Source organism: Rhodnius prolixus, unplaced genomic scaffold (assembly GCF_049639745.1).
Source record: "Rhodnius prolixus isolate KJV_2025 unplaced genomic scaffold, Rpr scaffold_1, whole genome shotgun sequence".
NCBI classification, from domain to species: domain Eukaryota; kingdom Metazoa; phylum Arthropoda; class Insecta; order Hemiptera; family Reduviidae; genus Rhodnius; species Rhodnius prolixus.
The window spans coordinates 28,842,266-28,865,439 of record NW_027411581.1 but is presented as its reverse complement, the minus strand read 5'-3'; the positions used below and the strand labels follow the sequence as shown (position 1 = coordinate 28,865,439).

At 33.6% G+C, this 23,174-nt stretch overlaps 2 protein-coding genes across 4 annotated transcripts in view; one reads left to right on the top strand and one right to left on the bottom strand.

Annotated features, from left to right (window-relative positions):
- Positions 1–22,328, bottom strand: part of LOC141458484 (neuropeptide SIFamide receptor-like) — a 146,786-nt gene extending 124,458 nt beyond the window's left edge. The window contains exon 1 of the mRNA XM_074136511.1: positions 21,846–22,328. Coding sequence (XP_073992612.1) covers positions 21,846–21,868 — 23 coding nt within the window. The 5' untranslated portion in view covers positions 21,869–22,328. The remainder of the gene's footprint in view (positions 1–21,845) is intronic.
- The window catches only part of LOC141458452 (uncharacterized), a 42,893-nt gene continuing 25,420 nt past the window's right edge, over positions 5,702–23,174 (top strand). For 2 of the 3 annotated variants that reach the window (XM_074136436.1, XM_074136452.1), the window contains exon 1: positions 5,702–6,460. In XM_074136436.1, the coding sequence (XP_073992537.1) occupies positions 6,313–6,460 (148 nt within the window). In that variant the 5' untranslated portion in view covers positions 5,702–6,312. Of the gene's footprint in view, positions 6,461–18,094; positions 18,291–23,174 lie in introns of all 3 variants that reach the window. The other variant, XM_074136445.1, reaches the window with a different exon arrangement.

Below are 23,174 nucleotides of genomic sequence, written 5' to 3'. Positions count from 1 at the left end.
AACAAACAATGAAGTTCCGACGGTAGTTTTTCTATATTTGGAATTATATAAGAGGGGTTTTCTTTTTTAATTTTTCCGTAACGTCCCCGAGTAAGACAAATTTAGCTTTCCTAGTTCATGGACCAGCTTAACTGAACAGAACCAGTTATCAGCAATAATATTAAATATTATGTAATATTTACTGTATAACATTTAATATTATTGAATAATATTAAAAAATAGAACAGAAAACAAACTCCAAAACATAAAGATAAAAAATATTAAGAAAAAAAGTAATAACGTAAATGGTATAGTCGGGTCAAATTTGACCCAAAACCTATATTTTATTTACTTGCACTGCTCAAGAACGACTGATTTGTATGGTCGATTGTTGGTGAGGATGAAAGAGGAGAATTCAGAGAAGGGGATATGTTTGTAGTTAATTCCCTACAAAATGCCTCACAAAAGAAAAACGCGCGGGTCAAATTTGACCCGACGATACCAGTTGAGGGTTAATATTGAAATGTACAATATAACAGATAATACAGCTCTAGTAAAAGCAATAAATATTTTAACTAAGCTTTAAATAAACAGTTCAAAGTACTTTCAGATAATTTTACCGTCGCTAGCTACATTCTAGAAAATGGATCAGATGAGTTGAAACGTAGTGAAATATTTCTTTTCTGAAATCCAAATTAGTATTATTATTATTATTTTTCAAGTTCCTTATCACCACTAAGTCTTGGGCATTAAGCTCGTTTCCCAAAATACCAGTTTCAAGTCTTTATGTGAGGGTGTCTGAAAATCGGTCAACTAAACATTATCTAAAATGGAAAATTCTTACTTCTAATCATTTTCTTCAAACTCAAAATTTTAGCCCTTCATTCAACTCTAATTCTATTATTCAGGGTTGGTCGATTGGTTTCCATTAAAATGGTACATTATGAAAAGGAAACTTTTCTGACATCAGATTTGCCTTAAAATGAATATTCCAGCAAAGTGGTTTGAACAAAAGTAACACGACGTCGTGTTGTACAACAAAAAAAAGTGTTGGAAGAAAAAACTAACTCCCACTCTCTCTTTTTCTCAAATAAAAAAAAAGTGAAAAATTAATTCCGTCACGGAAAATTTCAAAATTTTCGGAGTGGCCATATGGGCACAGGTGACGCTGAACGTTCTGGACGCCCTGTTGAGGTTACTACTCCAGAAATCATTGATAAAATCCATGATATGGTGATGGATGACAGAAGAGTGAAGGTGCGTGAGATTGCTAGTGCTGTGGGCATCTCGAATGAACGGGTACATAATATTTTCCATCAACATCTGGACATGACAAAGCTATCCGCAAGTTGGGTGCCGCGATTGCTCACGCTTGACCAAAAACGAAATCGTGTGAAGTGTTGCAAGGACGGTTTGCAGCTGTTCCAGAAGAATCCGCAGGACTTTAAGCGTCGTTTCGTCACTGTAGATGAAACATGGATACATCATTACACTACTGAGACCAAAGAACAATCTAAACAATGGGTTACCAAGGGGGAATCTGCGCCAAAAAAGGCGAAGACCGTTCCTTCGGCCGGAAAGATTATGGCGACTGTCTTTTGGGATTCGCAAGGAATAATCCTCATCGACTATCTGGAAAAGGGTAAAACTATTTCAGGTGCATATTATTCATCGTTATTGGACCGTTTGAAAACCGAGCTGCAAGAAAAACGCCCACGATTGGCCCACAAAAAAGTCCTTTTCCATCACGACAACGCACCAGCTCACACCTCAACAGTTGTGGTTGCAAAATTAATGGAAATAGGGTTCCAACTCGTTTCACATCCCCCCTATTCTCCAGACTTGGCTCCCTCGGACTACTATTTGTTCCCCAATATGAAGAAATGGCTGGCGGGAAAAAGATTTTATTCAAACGAGGAGGTGATTGCAGAAACGAATGGCTATTTTTCAGACTTGGACAAATCCTATTATTCGGAAGGGATCAACAAACTAGAGCAGCGTTGGACGAAGTGTATAAGCCTAAAAGGAGATTATGTTGAAAAATAAAAAAGGTTTACCCCAAAAAATTTAGTTTTTATTTTTGCACGGACTTTTCAAACGACCCTTGAAACCCCTTTGGATCGATTTGAACCAAAATCTTAGTGTCCTTTTTTTTTGCATCTAATTTGAAGTTCTTGAGACTTTTCGTTTTAGTTACGATGGATACACAAACACAAGACCAATTTGTAAAAAAAGAAATCTGACTCAAGATATCAAAACGGATATTTTTGATGAACGCCCTAAGTAGGAAATCTTTCCGTTTCTAAAATCTTCTCTTATTATAGAAGAGAAAGAAAAGGTAAAAAGATTTAAAAAAGCGAATATCTAGGTTAGGTTAGGTTAGGTGACCGTAAATTGTTAAACTTAAGATTCAAGATTGGCGAGGAATTGGTCAAATAAAAAACAAACTCGTCTTCTTGCCAACGTTTCGACAAATATACGTATTGTCCTCTTCAGGGGTTGGTTGAGTTACAGAAACTGAGTTTCCAACCAACCCGCATAGCCACGCCCTGAAGAGGACAAAATATTTGTCGAAACGTTGGCAAGAAGACGAGTTTGTTTTTTATTTGACCAATTCCTCTCCAATCATGAATCCTAAATTTAGAAAAGCCTTATTTTTCAAGTTTTTTACCTTACTAAAATTATTTCATCCTGAGGGGATATCACAGCCAAAAAAGTAATTAGCTAGAAATTGTTCTTTGGAAAAAAAAAAAAATTTCTTAAGTCGGGTAAGGTAAGAAATTTTATGATTGCCGGAAGATAATTGCCGTACAACCGACAATTGCTTTGGGCCTCCCATGTGCTGCTGCAATTTCCTTGCCTCTCTTCACACTTCCAACCCGTTATTTTCCTCTTCCACCTCTGATCTGGGTACACACTATATCATCTACAGCGGAACTACTAAGCCTTCTTCTATCTTACTCACTCAGTACTTCCTTAAACGTATCAGAGCTATGACGTGATAGACGTGAACTAATTTCGAACGCCTTGCAACACTCACAGACACACTCATCGTTTTTCTTATTGCGATATGTAGCTCACTCTTTCCACTTCCCTCAACATTGATGAGTAGAAATGAAGGAACCTAGTATTTATTAACGTTTCCTTAGATTTGGCTAAATTTATAACAAACAGTGAATTATTGTATTTTACTTGAAATTCAAAAATAATAATAACTACAAATTAACCGTTCTATTTCTTTTTGTTAAGAGATAAGAGATATAATTATTCTAAACAGGCATAATTAATTTAGTTCTTTCTTCAAAGACATCGATAAGTGGCAGGCGAAGTGTTATAAGTTTGCAGTTAATAACTAATTACAAAATGCGCTTACTTTGTTGCCTTTATTCTACACTATCACCTTCCTTTGAAACATTATTCTCTTTCTCTCTTACACTAAATTATTTCAGAGACTTCCATCTTAAATATGCGCACGATCATTCTCAAGGTAACCATAGCACACACTTTCTTCAAAATAAGAAATTTGAAATATTTGTAATTGTTACCAACATTATACAATTCGTAAAGCAGTAGATACACCATTATGAAACTTTAGAGAGGGTCGCGTGCATCACTTCTCCATAACAGCACTGCCATTAAATGAATAATTTAAATAATAATTTACAGATGTACATTTCTATATGCCCAATGGACACTCGGGTGTTAAAAGAGCCTAAGTTTTTGATATTTATTTTGTTATTTGCATTTCATGGCTAACTATGAAATGCATTTGCATTAAAAATGGTGCTCCGACAATCTCTTAAAATAATTGACTTACCATAGCGCTTTCTCTTGGCATTATTTTACTTGTAAGTTTTTATTTTAATTTGAGTTTATAATTTTCCGGAGTTTTACTAGCAGAAGTTACTTTTATTTGTTTTTTTCTCTCTTGATCCGAATCCTGGCTGGGATTCTTGGTATGTTTGTTGATGTCTATGGTATTGCGAGAACGAATAAGTGCTCTATTATAATAAAATAATAATTCAATGAATGAAATTAAAAATAATAACTATTATCATTATTTTATTTAGAAATCATATACATAGTCAAAGAATGTTCAAAATAAATTAAGCAATGGCAAAATTCCGTCTGCTTGAGAACTCTACTTAATGATATCAAAAGATACAAAATATTCAATAAAATAAACAGTAACTAATTTACAGATTAACGTTATATAAATAATTTTTTCCAATTTCATCGAGATACTTTATATTTACAAAATTGAAGTAAAAAACGCAAAAAAAATGAGCCAAATTAGAAGTCAGAAATTCAACAATACCTTACCTTCCAAGCAAGGCAAGGTAACGGATAATTGGGCGAGTATCCGATTTATTCAAAATTGAATCTATTTGAGTTATAATAGTGTTATCATTCTTACGTTTGGTATTATGGTAACTCAAGATAATAATTATTATGTAGAACATAGAAAAATAAATATAAGATATAATATATCAAACTATATGTATGTTAGATAAACTTGTTTGAGAAAATATATTATTGTTCTCAACTTTCTTTGATAGTTGTACGGACAAAAAAAAACTTTATCGGTCACTTATAAAGTTTATTTTTTCTTTGAACAAGAGCAAACAATATGACAAATAAAAATAAAAATGACAAAGGTTATATACATATGTTAGGTTTTTCTAAATGTTTGTTTTATTTAGAAACCAGCCAATACGGAGTCACTTGACTTCTTTCACAATCTAATTTAAATTATAAGTGTACAGTTTTTTAATAGTTTGATATTTTTATTTTTTGATATTTGATATTTTATTTTTATTTTGATAGTTTTGATATTGTATTCTGTTTTTAATGTAAAATTTCTATAAAAAAGGTAGATTTAGGTGGCTATGACACATGGAGAGGATGGAGATGGAACAAAACAGAAAACAGAAAACGTAGTTGATTCCACCTTGAAGACGATAGATGACTTATGGGAAGATCTGAAAAGAATGGGAATAGGAATGGAAGAATGATGGAATGGAATGGCCAAAGTCCTTCCAGGACCATAAGTTTAAAGTAAGACGAAGAAGTGGAAAATCTTTTCACTTTTACTACTCTGACAAGAATAAGTCCATACCGAAATTTAATTATTTAATTGTCCTAATACAGCGTGACAAGAGGCTTCTATAAGAACTGGAAAATAATTAATAAGCTTAAAGAACCTTTTAAAGGAAAACCTCTGGTAGTTCGAAGGTTTGCAAAGAACCAAGATTTCAGAATCTTGAAGAACTAATTTGCTGTTATTGCTTCCACAATCTATTAGTTTTCTGCAATGGATTTAATTTTTGAAACATGTTTTCATATATGAATGTTCATCGTTATTGCAATTTTAGATTGCTACGTCAGATTTCTCTCCCAACAGGGAGGGTGTCTAAAATTTCATTCGATATTTAAAAATATTACAATTTATAATTGAAATTTTATCTACTAATACTTTATTAGATTTAAAATATTTGGTTAATGTTTATGATTAATGAAAAAATGAATACTTAAAAATTAAGCTAAAAAAAATCACAAAACAGTGATTTAGAATTCGAACTTCCTTCGCTAAATTTAGTATAATACTCTTATTTAACTTATCATTTAATGATTGCAGGAAAACTAAAATTCTTATTATTACGAAATAAAACATCTAATTTTACCGAATAAATACATATTATTTTACTTTTTACTTGCAGCTGTTCAATTGTGTTGAATTTTTAGTATTTGTTTTAAAAAGTGGTTTCTTTGTTGTCTAAATACCTTTTTAGTTTGTTTTTGTCTTTTCAAATTAAAACATGTAGTTAATTTAATTTTTTGCCAAACCCAGGCAGACCGAATACTCCATGCCAATTAAGTGGTTGCTTTTATTTTGTGTGAAATTTTGAACAAAAGCCTGTTGCTTTTATTTTCATTGTTTGAGTATATTGGGCTTGGTGGTTTTATAAGTGAGCACGAACAAAAAACAATACCTTCCTAACAAATATTTACTAGATTTGTTGCTAGTGGTTCAATTTGTTAATTTTCACTTACATTGACTTCTCTTCAATTCGCTTTCAGAGAAAATCTAAGCGAGCTAGTATCTAGCTTGTTTCTAGAGGAACAACTCGTTAATCTCTATAATATTGCAAGAGCATTGATACCTCCGTACTAAAATAATCTGCGGCGAAGACTGACAAGGACCTCTCATTATTCTCAAAGTTAAATTTCTAATTAAACTCCTAATTTTTAGTTAAAATATTCTTACCAAACATTAAACTGCTTGAAAAACTGTACATCTCACTGGAAGCCAATCAGTTCCGTACTTGTGAAATGCCACAATTCGGGTGTAATACAAAAATTATAAATGTAAAAGTTTTAAATCTATGTATGAAGTGTACACAACAGCCTGAAACTATTCGCGAGCAAGTGAAGAATCTGATGTTTCGACTTCTGGTTGGGGAATTTTCTTCAAATTCAGGTATTTAGTTCTAAATTTGATTCTTATTATGATTATAAAGGTGGCAAGCCTGTCCAATATATTTAAGAAGGCACTGCAAAGAAGAGCTTAACCACTCTTCCCTCAGAATCGCTCTTAATTAACTTTTCATGGGAAAATAATTGAAAAAATATTGTAGATCTGCATTTACAAAATTCATACACCAAGCTTAAAGAACATCGTAGGATCTGTTTTAGAGAACATTTTAAAAAACATTAAAATAATAGAATGTCTGGAGCGCACCAGAGCGAAATACGAGTAGAAACTTAGCGTTAAACTTAACGTAGATATCAGATAGATCAATTTAAACCACTTTCTCGTACTGAGAGAAGCTTAAACGAACATATCCTGATAATACGTGAAATCGAAAATGAAAGCTCGATTTCAACTTGTTCTCGTGGTATGGCAAGTTAAAGTAAAAAAATTAACTTTCCTAATGGAATACTTAAAAAAGTTGTTATATTTTATTTAGCATTATCTACCTCTGAGAGCAGATTAAATGGTTTAATTCTCCGATATTCTGCACAAAAAGATGGATCTAACTGTTGCTACATTATAAACGTAATTCTCTAATATAAAAAATAGATTAGATTACAGTTTTTTGAGGTTGGCTAATCAGCCTAAGAGTAAGCGATCTGATGTGACACTCCGTTGGAGCACCACTAGTTCTGGCTGATTAGATTTATGGTTCTGAAGGGGTTTCCTGGGTTTCCTGCGTGCTTGGAGGCACGATTTTCTCTTCTTCAAAGTACTGAATGCTCGCAATTCACACTAAAAAAAAAATACTAAATGTTTGGAGGTCTTCGTCTTCTGGTCCAACCAACAAAGTCCCTTATGCTTATGTTAACTATGTTGCAATGGCCCGACAAAAAGCCTACGCTCGTTCTAATGGCCTTCCCAGCAATAAGGTCGCAGCGAGTGGCTAATATTGAACTTGCTCGCTACCTCTAATCTGTTCTCACTTATTAATTTTACTAAATTCGCGAGTTCACGCTACGTTGGTTGCACTGCTGTGGCAATTTCCAATGCTCTAAATGGCTCAATTCCTTGAGGATACTATGGAAACGCTCCTGAGCCAGGCAGCTGCCCTTTTCATTACGCTCTGTGTATGCCAGACACTGAATACACTCTGAAAATACGTACCTTTAGTCAGAATGTCCACGCATGAAGTCTCACATTTCCTTGAATCAACTGCGTAAACTAGTTAGCCTCTTAGTGCCGCTAGAAATAATAATTTCTGTGAACAAATGTATCGCAACTAGCCCTGTCTAAAAGACTGCCACTTTTTCCTAAGCTTGTCGATAAATTAATCCCCGGATTAGCGGCCGTATACCCTCTTTTTCACCCCTACTTCTGCCTTGGAGCCGTCCAAGAACCTCAAATTCATAAAAATACAATAATTATTTAATTATTAGTTTTATTACTTAATGCCTAAATTATTTGTAGAGGTTGTCAGGAAAAATTGTATTTAGAAACTAGTTAAGTTTTATCTTAAACGAAAGAATAATTCAAAATGAAGTCTTAAAACCACCCTTCGCTCCAAATAAATAATAATAATTATAAAAAATAATAACTCTACGCCTTTGGTGATACTAATCCGATTTACTTAATTTATAATACATAAATTGCATAACATGAAGAGTTTGTAAGTTTGAGCATAGGTATGCTTATGTCATGATAAATGTCAAAACTAAGTAGATGAGACAAAGGTAGTGGCGGTACAGCAATGATGTCGGCCCTTCGCCAACTTTCTACTTTTATATTGCTCCCACCAGGCCATAAAATAAATGACCCAATAAAATACTTTTTCCTAATTTAACCGCCCGTCATTCTTTATAAAATGTCTTTTATTAATAGGTTTATCTTCTTCATATACAGACAAGACACATGGTACTACAAAGCATTAAAAATATTACATTCTCTCAGGTTGAAAACAGTGAGATAAGAGAATTCTATATCAGCAAAATATAAAACTTGGTTATTGTGCAACTTACAAATGTTACAAACTGATGAGTTAAAAATTTATTAGAACTCTAAAAGTTCGTTCAAATTATTATTTAATTTATTGCCCATAAGTTCAAATAATATAAATGTAAATAAAATGGCGATTTTTATCTCCGGTAGGATTTAATTATTTAGCCATCAGCAACATGATGTTTTATGTGTTTCTAGCAATCGCGTGCACATCACTTGGAGATGTGAATATTGTTTCCAAAAGTGTCTATGATGATTTGATCCTAGTTAATCATCTCTTGCCATGTTAATGTACCAAAAAGGAGATTATCCTTTGCAAGTATTCTTAGAACTCCACCTTCAACATTCTTGTCTATTGAGGCATTCGTACCAATACCTGTTTCTGCCGCCCCATTGTATTTATGATATAAAAGTCGCAGGCCTTCAAGAATGCGAGTTAATAGATCAAATGCTTTCACTAAAAACTTAAAATTAGAGCCAAAGTCAGGAGAACTATAGGAATGCATTTCATGAAGAATTTATCTTGAGCAACTCTGCCAAACTCTATGAGTATACTCGTACAATGAACGACCTGGTCTTAATTGTAAATAACATGAACAAAAAGGTTGGAAATGGCCATTTGAAAAAGTATATTTGAATTGTTGCCAAGTTAAAATTGTGTCATCAGAGGCTGGGAAATCTTTGGATCGCTTCAGAGCCATTGTTGCAACCCGTCCTTAGGATATAGTACCCTTTAATAAAACCTCAAAGAGAAATTACCAACAGTGTGAAATTAATCTGATAGAGAAGTAAACTTGGCAGTGTAATTCTACAAAGGGTATTTTATTTCATCTGTTTTTTTTTCTATTTGCTAAAAATACTTCAAATTTTCACGCTTCACAAAGAGAGCAGTGGAAGCAAAAACAAATTTAATATTTTAAAAAATATTTATGAAGATGAAATCTAGTACGAAGGGTGACACAATTTTCACCGTAATTTAGACAATCAAATTTCATTAAAACAATTTTCGCCGAAAAAAAAATTGCTAAAAAGTGCATAATTTATATATTAAAATGGCATTTTCGTTCACTCTTGATGATACACTATCTGAATGCCAGCATTGCCCAAAACTTTCTAAAGTTGGAAAGTGAAGAAACAAAACTAAATTGTACTTTCTAACCTCAGTAATGTCTTTGAGAGTGAAAAATATAAAAAGATGGGATTATCTTATTAAAATTTAAATCGGACACTAGATTCAAGCGTGGAGAATCTGTAGCTCTCGAACCGAAGAGATCGGTTACCGGTTACCGGCGGAACAAATAAGTTTAAACTTATTACTTAAGGTGAAGAGAATTTGTTTGAGATCAAGTTTGATTAAAAATTTGAATCAATAGTAATAATTTTATCGACTTACTGACAAACTTTAACTGCTTGTTACTGTTTGTTACTGCTTGACACAGAGAGGATAACTTCTCGCATTGTTTAGACAATCAGCTGAAAATCGCTGATTGGCTGTTCATTTGAGGACTGATGAACCATTAAACATGAATCTCATCTTGTGCTTGGAAACTATCTGACACCACAAATAAATATTTTGCCTTATTAGGCTACTGTAGCTCATTATACGATTCCCTGACAAATATGAGGTTATAAGGGAATCAAATAAACAAATGTTAAAGCTTCTAAATATGAGGCTGGTAAAACATACTTCAAGAAATCACCAGATCGTTTACTGAAATTCGTCTTCAAAGAATTCGCCTGTTATGCCAATTTCTCCGTACACAGAGTTTAGCAATATTTTAATCTCTTAATATTTTATAGTTGTTTGGCATCGTCATTTCACTGGAAATGCAGCTTAGAAGGAAGTTTAACCCCAGCTCCCAATCAAACCTCATTAGAATCAATTCCGCCAGGATATGTTCGATCTACTACTACTTTGAACTTCAAATTTAATTTGTAAATATAATAATTAATAACACTAAGGAATCACGTTCGAGAAGTTTGTGTATTCACTCTGCCTGAAAATCAAATAATTTTATGTCGAATACAAAAATTAGAGAGAATAAATGGGATATATCTATACCTAAATAGGTGGTGTTCTCTGCTTGCATGATTTGGACTAAGGATTCCCTTATAACCGGTTTTATCCGGTCTTATAAATGCTTAATGCTAATTAAATGATAAATTAATTTGCTCTTTTTTTCTATCTCTTTTGTCAGTTTGAAAGGAAAATATTGTTATTTCATTAAACTTCTTCATTTTACTTATAAACTTTTTGAAGGGAAAGCAATTCTGGACATCATTTTAATTGAGTAAATACAGCCGTCATCATTGAGTTAAGCACAGTTTGTGGCGGATAATACAATTATACTATAAAATATTCTGGCGAAATTCATTAGCGGACAAGAGCTACTTGATTTTCATTTTATATGAAAGAAAACTTCTACTTTACTCTGCAAATTATTAAACATCCAGGAAGCTTTTTAATTAAAGGACAAAATATTTTTGGTTCAGGTGGTTTCATTAACTTCAAAGTTCTTCTTCTTAAAAATTGTTGTAATAAAATTTTATTAACCTTTGAAAATGTGGTTAGGTACTCAGTGCTCGATAGTACCGTTGATTTTAATCCTGACTGGTTTCGGATTTACATCCATCATTAGAGACTGATTCAACAATTTATTGTTACACTCCACAAAGAAATTTTTTTATTTTTTTTTTGTTAACTACTGTTTTAAGTGAAAACAAATGTGAAAAATGATACTATCTGGAATTTTTATCTTAGCAGCAGTCAAGTCCACCAACTGGAGTTTTAGAGGAGTTACCTTCTGTCAACATGAAGCATATTGAAGATGAACTATACACAAAGATGCAGTAGGAAGGGACTTATCATACAGCTAACTAGAAGAGAAGAAGATATTAGGCTAAGTGGACAGCGTGCTAGCCTCCCACGCAGAAATCAGGGGTCAGAATCAAGCTGCCTGTCCTTAGACTATCATCTTGCAACTCACTATCCAGTGTTGAACAGTACTGCCTTCCTGAAGGCCGGCGGTGCATTGAAAAAGACTGCGGACTCCAATTATCTGTTTTGTTGACTAGTCTTAAAATACTAATATTAATAAGAGCGAGGGAAGGGATTAGCTATGCGGTTGGCATACTGGACTCCCACACGGAGGTCCCGGGTTCGAATTCTGCTGATTTTCTTTTCCTAGGAGCTTCTTACAGCTCACTGCCCGGTGATGGACAGTGCTGTCTGTAACGAGAGAACACTGTCCGTAGGCCGGCAGCGCACTGAAAAAAGCTCCGGGCGCCAATAACCTTAGATGTTGATGCGCCTTAAATCATTAAAAAAAATAAAGAAATAAATAAAAAAAAATAATAATAATAAGAGCGAAGAGATGCAATTGGCATCGGCTTTTAACCAGTAATGTAGAGAGATCCAATGAAAGTGATAAAAAAATCCTATTTTAAATTAATCAAGGAAATTTTGCAAACGTTTCTACACATGATAGTGCAGTAGTGAAATATGTTGAATTGAGACTCCAATTAAGCTTTCTAGAATTAATGAGAATTATGAGCCAAACTGACGAAACAACCCACAGAACCTTTGCAAAATGCTGTTAACTAAGGATTTTCAGGTGAGTTCTTGCCTAGTTTATAAATTTGCAGGTTCACAATTAAATTGTTTAAGAAGAATTTGTGGAATGGCGTTAGATAGCCAAAACAAAAGAAGCTGCTGACTTGGAGAGAGAGAAAGGAGAAGTTTTTTTTGGAGAAGATGGAAAGTAGCTAAGAAGGTAAGGTTTTTCAAGACAAAGGCAAAGGCAAGCAAAAAGCGCTGTTTTAGGACAGGGATGTATGGAGAAAGTTGCACAAAGTCTTGACAATGTAACAGACGATTTAAAAAAAGAAGCAGTCTTAGAATAAAGGGAACTAACTTTCCTTCAAAGTGACTAATACATTGTATTAAAGTCAAAGTACAAAAGGAAAACATGAAATATGGTTCGCTTTAAGCATTAACCGTCAAATGTATAATAATAATAAACGACAAGAAAATATTATTTTAAATAGTTCCAGTTTTTATTAATAAGGAAACGCTTTTATGAAACTTTTACTCGAATATCACCTATTACCGTGTTTTTTTTTAAGCAGAACGTTATTATGTAAAGCTGTAATTTAATTTAATGATCAATTATAATGACCAGGATTACTTAAACATGTACATTACACTTGTAGCCCACATAAACTAGAGAATGAATATTTTATGTTCGCGTACCTGTTATCCAGTGGTGGTAAAATGCAGTTTATTTTTCAGTACCTTTAAAATTAGTTACCCTGGATAACATTGCAATCTCAAATGATTAGTTCTTTTCCCTTTCTCTTATTGCTGATTGTTTAGCCTAAAAAAAATAAAAATAAAATGGCCGAAAGGTTTAGATAGTTCAAACCAAAGCATCAAAAGTGGTCCTATATATTTCCATGTAACCTTTAAATATTGTCAGATTGATTGTTTACAGTTTGAAAATTTACAATTAGAAAATACATCTCAATTTTTCCTTCTCACAACGCGTCCTATAAAAGGTTTTTCTGACTAGGAGTTACCTGCGTTATGCCACTTATTTTGCTGGCATATTTGTTTGCAATTTCAATTGGCCAAAGTTTACATTTCTAGAAAAATTAACTATTACGAGGGTCGTTTGAAAAGTCCGTGCAAAAATAAAAACTACTTAATTTTTTGGGGTAAACCTTTTTTATTTTTCAACATAGTCTCCTTTTAGGCTTATACACCTCGTCCAACGCTACTCTAGTTTGTTGATCCCTTCCGAATAATAGGATTTGTCCAAGTCTGAAAAATAGCCATTCGTTTCTGCAATCACCTCCTCGTTTGAATAAAATCTTTTTCCCGCCAGCCATTTCTTCATATTGGGGAACAAATAGTAGTCCGAGGGAGCCAAGTCTGGAGAATAGGGGGGATGTGAAACGAGTTGGAACCCTATTTCCATTATTTTGCGACCACAACTGCTGAGGTGTGAGCTGGTGCGTTGTCGTGATGGAAAAGGACTTTTTTGTGGGCCAATCGTGGGCGTTTTTCTTGCAGCTCGGTTTTCAAACGGTCCAATAACGATGAATAATATGCACCTGTAATAGTTTTACCCTTTTCCAGATAGTCGATGTGGATTATTCCTTGCGAATCCCAAAAGACAGTCGCCATAATCTTTCCGGCCGAAGGAACGGTCTTCGCCTTTTTTGGCGCAGATTCCCCCTTGGTAACCCATTGTTTAGATTGTTCTTTGGTCTCAGGAGTGTAGTTATGTATCCATGTTTCATCCACAGCGACGAAACGACGCTTAAAGTCCTGCGGATTTTTCTGGAACAGCTGCAAACCGTCCTTGCAACACTTCACACGATTTCGTTTTTGGTCAAGCGTGAGCAATCGCGGCACCCATCTTGCGGATTGCTTTGTCATGTCCAAATGTTGATGCAAAATATTATGTACCCGTTCATTCGAGATGCCCACAGCACTAGCAATCTCACGCACCTTCACTCTCCTGTCATCCATCACCATATCATGGATTTTATCAATGATTTCTGGAGTAGTAACCTCAACAGGGCGTCCAGAACGTTCAGCGTCACTTGTGCCCATATGGCCACTCCGAAAATTTTGAAACCGCTTATAAACTGTTCTAATCGAAGGTGCAGAGTCACCATAATGTTTATCAAGCTTCTCTTTAGTCTCCTGAGGCGTTTTGCGTTTCATAAAGTAGTGTTTAATCAACACACGAAATTCTTTTTCGTCCATTTTTTGAAAATCACTCGACTTCCTCGATTCAAACGAATGCCAAACACAAAGAAATAGACCGATCTGGCTGAAACTTGGAGTGTGTTCTTCCAAGAGATGCTACTAACTAAACATAACCTCGATACGCGCCAGTGGTGCTATCTCTCTGACTTTGCACGGACTTTTCAAACGACCCTCGTATGAGAGGTTGACAAAGCTTTGCCGGCGAAATTCGCTCAAGATAAAGCAATTTGCCCGAAATAATTATTTAAAAGTAAATCGGTAATATTTACTGATAATACAATTAAATTTATAAACTGTCAACTAAGAAATCACTAAAATAATTTTTTTTGAAAAAGTTTTTTAAATGTGAAAGCAATAAAATGAATCGGTCAAAACATTGTATTATATTTGTAAGGAAGCTATTATTTAAAAAGCAATTTCATCCATATCCTCCACTTTTCTTTTGCTAAAAAATCATATCGATGATCTGCCTCTGGAAGTATTAATAAAAATGTACACTTTAGGCATCACGGTAGCCGAGTGGTTCGATTCCCAGACTTGGCCTTGGATTTGATTTAATGGAGTAATAAGAAGAAATGTACAGTAAAATAATGTGAGCTATCTACGTCACCCGATCGGTAGTAGCGGCACCAAGCCGCCTGAAATAAATAGGCCTTAAATGTGTGATCAATCCATAGCTCACCAAAACTTATTCAGTATTTCTCCACTTGGATAAATGCACACACTCCAAAATTATACTTTATTATCTTATCTAGTAGGATGGCTTCTTGCTTAATATTAGCACATTAGCGCGTTATTTATCGGCTACTGTTTGAGGGACTTAATTGCGAAACTGTGCGGTCGGATTTTCAATAGGCTTGTTGAACAGGGTGGACATCTCACTTCACTATAAACTTAATAAAAGTTGAACCACTGTGCTGGGAGTGCGGATATGGTTGGTAAGAAGTGCTTGCTGGTCGTGTGAGGTGGGTGTTCAAAGTGAGAAGAGAGTTGTTGAACCTGTAAACCCTATGGTCCAGGTGCCCGCCAGTTGGGTGCCCACTGTAATTATAGTGAATAAGAGGACATGTTTCATTTCGTTGCCATCTGACAGAATCTTTCTTCTTTTTGGCTTTCTATTTTCGAAGAAAGATTTCTTTCGATTGATAGGCCAATACGCTAACATCCTACATAGTCCAGTCTGGTCCCGAGTAATTTATTAATGCTAGTCTACTTGCCTTACAAAAATGAACTAATAAATACATTCAATTATTAACATTACTGCAGTTATTCTTTGTGAATTCCTAGCAATTTAAAAACATCAATAGCGATCTAGAATATAATTTTGATTTGTGAAATTTTATTATTTCTTTTATTATGATAATGATGATGATTATTAATTGTGTTTAATGTTAATTGCCTACTTTTTCCTGTTTAAATCTAGTTATTTCTTTTAATTTTTTATTTTCGTTACTCAGTTTAATTCATTTAATTTTTTACCGAATTCTAGCGGAAAATTTCATGCCATTTTAAATTATTTCTTTTTTTTATGTAATTTATTTTTTGTTTCTTACAGTTTATCTATTTATTATTTATTCTAGATTTCCTTTGAGTTTCTAATCCAGTTTCTTGGTCACGGCTGTGGAAAAAGAAAAGAAAGGACCTTCTCATAAACCATATTCTAAAGAGGGTTTCTATCAGCAAAACATGTAACCAGAATCCCGTAAAAGGATCTTGCATTGACAACAAATCGAACAACCACTGAAAATAATGTTTTATTAAAATTTAGAATACTTCATGTAACAAATTATAGCAGATTGAAAAAAAAAATATAAAATCCACATTCCAATTTTAGACTTCAAATCTACTTTTACGGGAGATGAATTGAGGGTTGAGATTAAGACGAACACCTTTAAACCGAACCACGCCTTCATTACTTTATTTATTCTTCTCTGGTAATTTTTTTTTCTGTAAATGTAGTATAGATTGACTTACTCACGCTTGTAATGGTCGAATAACTAATGCGATATTGGTTTGCTATTTTTTTTTGCCCGTAAATATTGATTTTGAGTGCAGTATAGGGAAGCCATCTAGTGGTAGCTTTTTATTACGGTTAACATCAAAGCATTTCCGCTTTTTCCCCAATGGCAAACAAAAATTTGATTACGTCAAGGAATCAAAGTATGTGTTCACACCAGATTGTATCATTTATTTGTGATTCTCTCGTAAAAAGCTTTTTGTAAACACTAAATAGTGATATATTTCATCCAATCAACTCTCAACTCATTTAAATCATTTTCTAGAAAAGTAATTTCAAAGCGATTTGGAAAGAAATGCTATTTTGTAGATAGATTTTTGGATAACTCGAGGGTAGGCAAGCTTGGCCACTGCGTTTAAGAGCAATTATTGTGGGATTAGAGCAGCCTCTGCAGTCCTGTCTGCTTAATGGATTAGTAGTCTGAAAGGAATTATGACGGCCGAACCCAGAACCAAAATGTGGAATGTTGTTTCATCTTTTCCCTGACAGAGCTGTACTGCCTTGCCCAAGCGATACATATGTTTAATCAATCTAAAAATGCAAGTTGAAAGGCCTATGATGGGGACAAGCTTATACTAATGGCCGCTCGATATTGCTGCAGTGAAAACAAAAGTAAATAAAGTAATGCCTATTCTTACTGAGGGGAAGGCTTTATGTTGCCTATTCTTACTGAGGGGAAGGCTTTATGTTGCCTATTCTTACTGAGGGTAAGGCTTTATGTTGCCTATTCTTACTGAGGGGAAGGCTTTATGTTGCCTATTCTTACTGAGGGGAAGGCTTTATGTTGCCTATTCTTACTGAGGGGAAGGCTTTATGTTCAACCCCCGAATTAAGTGTAATGAATAGAGGCGACTAGCAATTGTACAATACTTTACTACAAATGTATAAATTAACCAATAAATCGATCCCAGTACCGCAAAACATCTTTGCGAACCTCGCCTCTAACCGCTCGACTATGGTGGCCGACTTAACCCGAGCTAGCGAAATGGCAAAGTTAGTTTTGGGCGTCTGCTAATCATTTTTCTTTTTCGCGTGCCCGGCATTTCCTCCACCGCAAATCCATTCTTTGATAGCTGCACAAGGTCAGGTAATGCCGCAAAAAGTTTCAGATTCCGTAAGAACTACACAAGACCGGCCAAACCTATCCGCCATTACCCCAAGAAATAATGGAAGGTGAAAAGCATTTCTCATTTCAAGGCGAAAGTATTTATTTGATATTTAATTTGATGATAACTCCAAAGTTGCTGAAATCAGCTGAAAGAAATTGAACGGTTACTGAACTTTTTTTTATATTTTTAAACTAAAATAGGTGCCAAATGGTTTAATGAAATGGTTTGCCATTTTAAATTTATTTATTTAATGACTTATTTATTTCAATTTGATTATGCATGCTGATAATAAAAGTTTGAAGTTCACGAACTAACTGATTATGGTAAAAAAATAATTTACAATAGTTTTCGATAATAGAAATTTAATTTTGGTTAATACCCTTATATATTTTTACTCTATTTTTTTATTTGTAGATTAATCTATTTTTGAGTTTCATACAAAGCTCTTTGTACGGTCCGTATGTTCTCATCATAGATCAAATCTCTCAGCTAACCCACAAACCGTTTTCAAACCACTGTCCTCCTTCGTTAACAGACGGCTCTTATCATTTTAATATGGACAAAATAAAAATAAAGTTATTAGAAAGATAAGAATATTACAATATTTTTTATTAATTAATAAGAAATATTGTGTTTTACACAATAAAGTCAATTATTACGAACTAATTTTTTGAATGTTTTGGCAAACACAACGATCAGGCCAAGGAAACTAAAATCAATTTGTTTTATGAGCTTAGCAGAATACGACGAGGACAACACCTGACAAGTCAGGACGCTTCATACAGCTTTTTCAAAAAAATATCAAGATTATCTGAAGGAAGTCATCAGAGTCCGGAGGGACCATCTACATCTGAGACATGCAAAGATCTACGAGTATCTGGGCAATTACAAATGGAAAATTTCTAGGACTTTTCAGTGTCAAAATTAGTAAATGTAAGTTGTTATGCTGATGTTTTTAGTCAAGCGAAAATGTCAACTCCTGAAGGAACTGATGTTCAAACGCGTTATCTTCCATGATTCTGTAGAGTTAGAGGGACGCATCAATAAACCTCTTAATGAACTTCATTGTCGACCTTCAAAGAAGATTTGGATGGATACATACATTCCTTACAAATCTCTAGATTTTCAAATATCTCAATTAGACAGAAATCTCAACCGACACCAATAATGAGCCAAGTAGATAAATGCAGTTGCTGTGGACTAATTATCCCCTCTCAAATACATGGTTTGAGATTCTCTAAGAATAAAATTTCTTTAAATTGAAACCTCATAGGTAGCTCGAACTATGGTTTGTCTAAAGAAGAAACTATGACTTTACTTATGTTTCCTCTAAGAGTACTTCCACTGCGATAGATTTCTCCTTCTCCAAAATTTAGGGTTTTTGAATAAACCAAGATATTTGACATTTGAAGGCGCCACGTTAGCCGAGCGGTTAGAGGCGAGACCTGCGACGCTAATATGTATTGTGGTACTGGGTTCGATTCCTGGTCTTAGGATTTTATTTAATAGTTAATAAAAGATATTTACAGTAAAGTATGTTTGCTATTCGCCTCCGTCCACAACACCTAATTGATAGTTGGACCACGCCTGAAAAAATAGGCGATTACTTTTTTACTTTACTTTTAGCATTTGATCATTAGAACATCTGGGTTTCTTCGGAGATTTGAAGAACGTTGCGAGAAATGAGGACATGTTTTCCATGAAACTGTCATTTCGGACAGCATAAGATGCTCCACTATTTAAATTTTAGACTAATAAAATGTAAAAAGTTTTTTTTTGCAATTATCTTATTTCAATTGAAATTTAAAATATATCGCTGACCCATACTACTACAAGGATAAAGTCCTTGATGAGTGGAAAGTAGCCCAAGTAACCCACGGGCGTAGCACAAGCACACATCTGACTGCAATGATTTACATGTTCAAATTTGTTTAATGTAGTAAATATTTTGATTTTTATATATTTTTAATTTAAACTTCGTTCTGTCACAGACATTTTTTTACAGATCAAAACGAATATGCTTCTTAAAGAGAATATACTTCAAATTAAAATTCCTACTTTTCTTAATTTTTTGTAAAGTCATCGGTGCAAGTTAAAATACCTAGGTTAGTTATATTTGTTTCAGCTCTTTAACCTTTAGAAAATGAGCATGCGCCGAAACCTCGCAAAACAAAACACACCCTCAAGTGTGGGCGTATTATTTGGAGACTTTTGTTTTCATTTTGCTATTATTTGTGGATTCTCAATTTTTTTTATCGATAATAATTTTAAATAGATTCAATATTTTAGTTTTAATTTTTAATGTTATTATTACTATTTACTTTAAGATTTATTCTTAGACAAAAGTACATGTTTTTTCAATCTAATAATGAAACGTTATATTTACATATATGTTTCATATAGTGGTTCACGTCAGCAGGAAACACGGCGATAACTCAGTCTAGATCCACGAGAATTTTAGTTTCAGTTGTGAGAATAGCGAAAAAATAGAAATGTGTTACAAAACTAATCGAAAACAGATTACCTACTTTTCTTTAGTTATAAAACTACTTTCAAGATATATGTTTTCTTTCTTTTTTGTAGGTTTTGGAAAGATAAAGGAAACATCCTATTCACTATTTGGTGTTTCATTTAATTTACTTAATTATGATTTTTAAGTGTTGAGATAAGAAATAATTTTTTTTCTTTTCATCAATTATTTATTGACTAGCGAAGGAGTTTTATCAGTCGACATTCTCGCAAAAGGATGATTTTAAATAATAGAATAGAATGGGAATAATTTAGTAATATTGCATTTGAAAAGGTCAAATCCTTGCAAACTAATAAAAGAAGGTTAGTCAAAATAAGGGAAAATCTGTACATCATTCGAATAAAATGCCTTTTAAAGCTTGCAAAAATGTACGACGGTTCTTTTGGAATAAACTTTTACGGTTAGATGGATCCCAGTTTTGTAATTGAATTTAATGTAAATTGTTATATTTTGCTTCTTTTTTATTCAGAGGATCGGTAAAAGTCAATATCCACTTGTTAACACGATCGCATAACTTCTTACAACAGTTGGAGAAAGTTTAAAAATCTCTGAATAAATTTTTGTGTACTAACATAATAAATAACTTTACTATCTAATTGGGGCATTCATGGAATTCTAGTAACCAATCCGTATCTAATGCCAGGGATTCTAGTATGCTGGTATTGTCTGGAAGAACCTGTTTACAACATGTTCTCAGCAAGCTTGTGGGTAAGTTCTTTGTTGTTAATGTTTTAAATAAAAATTGTTAAAAATTAAAATATTTCAATAATAATTTGCACAAACGCTTCTAGAACATGGAGCGTTTGATGGCAAGAAAAAAAAACTTGAAGCTAAGCCCCTCCCAAATAGACTAAGTAGGACCCAGCGGTCTGCTGTTGCGAAAGGTCGGCTAGGGTTACGTACACCACTGGCTGCCCTGCCGTAAGGTTGCCCGGTCCATATACATCCTCTTCGTATACTACTCTCACCCCCTACTAGTTATGCGTGGGTGTTTTGTATTTGTGCAAAATTATGTTCGGGACGCCTTCAATATTATTGTAAAATGTAAAGTACAAGAGGAGGGCGGCCATATCCACTGTTTTTGTCCCCATTATTTTGATACAATTTGTAACTAATTATTGCTATTATTTATTTATCTTATCTTTTTTTATTTTATTTTCTTCTCAAGTTGTTCTTCTTTAAAGTCTTTTATTTATAGTTTTATTTCATTCAAAATTCATTATCCACAATATCCACTCAATGGCGGAAAAAATACTTCTCTGTATTTTTTATTCACTAAATTCTTTACTTCATTTGAATTAACTAAAGAATTGGATGTTTTGAGTTGTTCATTTAATTTCATTTCTTCTTTTACTATTTGCACTTGCACCAGAGCGTAAATTATAACCAAAGATAATTAGAGGAACTTTATTGGTATGTTTGTGTAACAGATTTTGTTTTAATCAAGTTAAATAATTACGATTACAACTGATGCAATTTTACTTTTAAATTTTATTTCAATAATGAATAAGAAAAATAATCTCTAATTAAAAAGTTACACAAATACAATTAATTATTTTATCAATACGTAAATTATTTTTTTAAAGGAATTGCATAAATTAATCTAGACAGAATCAATAATCTCTGTGACCTGCATTCCTAAACAAATATATGTAAAATATAAATGTAAGTTCTTGAAGACTTTTTGACATAGTATAAGATAGAATTTAGTAATTAAGAATTAACAAATTCATAAACTACCAACAGTGATGCGCACAATAATCAGGATACATAGAAATAAATAAAAACTGGTTATTTATTTTTTATTTAATTATATTTGTATTAAAAAAAAAAAAATTAATGAATAAACAAAAAAGTTAATTAAAAAAAAAATGAAACAATTGGGGAAGAAAGTCTACACACATCAATAAACTACGAGGAGTAAATTTTACTGGGGTGAGCGCAAATATAATACGTACGCTAGTTGGGTGGTCGCGTCCATGCTCCTCTAGGCAGACATACCGCGCGTAGGGAGTCTGTGTGTGCGGAAGCCTAAGCAGGACGGCGATCTGAGCGGAGGCGGCAGCGGCAGATTGTGGCGCGCGGGTCGAGCACGCGCAGCATGACCTACCTTACGGGGGGCCAATGTCACTAGCGGCCCCCGCCTCAAACAATCGATCACGTACATGTGTTCAGCTATCCGGCCTATAACCTACACCTAGAGTTTAAGCTTCAATCTTCTATTTTACTACATAAAATAAATAATTCAAAAAATATTAGTTGTATTATATGTAAACTATTTATTAAGCCAAGTTCTGGGCAATGGAAATGAAATTTGTAACAAACATAATCCGAACATCTTCAAGGGTGACCTCTCCTGCTAAACAGGTGGTTGGGAATAAATCTGCGTCAACTACTTTTGATGTTCACCTAGAGTTTTAACTATATATAATATAATATATATGTATATAATATACAATATACATGAAAGTATCAGGTGTTGGTGTATTGCTACTCACTTACACACACCATACCTTACTTCTTTACACATAACCCTAATGTATTACTAATTTTCATACGAGACATAAAAGCACATTTTATATAAATAAGCAAATATATACAAACAAGTTCATCAGAAATCTAAAAAAAAAATTGACATAACAAAACAGGAGGCAAAGGGCTAGGCAAACAGACATTGGTTAGATAGGTCAAACGGAAATGATAGGGACGAGAAAGATTTCATCGAAGGCGGCTGACTTCAGGGAAAGGATTAACAGGAGTAATTGAAGGAAGAGCGAAAATCTTTTGGAATGTGATAGTGTGAAGTAGGAACAATCCAAAGTTATATCGGCGACAGAATCCTAGAACAAGTCAACTTATTGCCAAATTTAAATTATATACACGTAAAAATCTCAGGGATGCCGAAGACATATCTAAAAGTACAATTATTTGTTCTTTTTTCATAATTTCGAGAAAGGTCTTAGTAAATAAGGTACCCAAGTAGAAAGTTTCAAAAAAACATTAAAAAAAAAAAGAGTGGGCAAGAGCTGTGTGCAGGATTTATAGAGAATCAGTTTCAGAAGATGGTTTAAGGATAGAATAAAAAGGATGCTTTTACTGCTTTTACCATTGCCTTAGAATTCCATTGCTTACATTTGCCATCTAAATCGAAAGCAAATAATCAACTGTTTTCTGGGGACGAAATTTAGACAACTTAAGGGGACGGAATTAGGAACAATTACGTTTTTAAAGATGGCTACCACTATAGAAACAACACATGAATGAACTGGCGTTTCGTTGAAGAATTT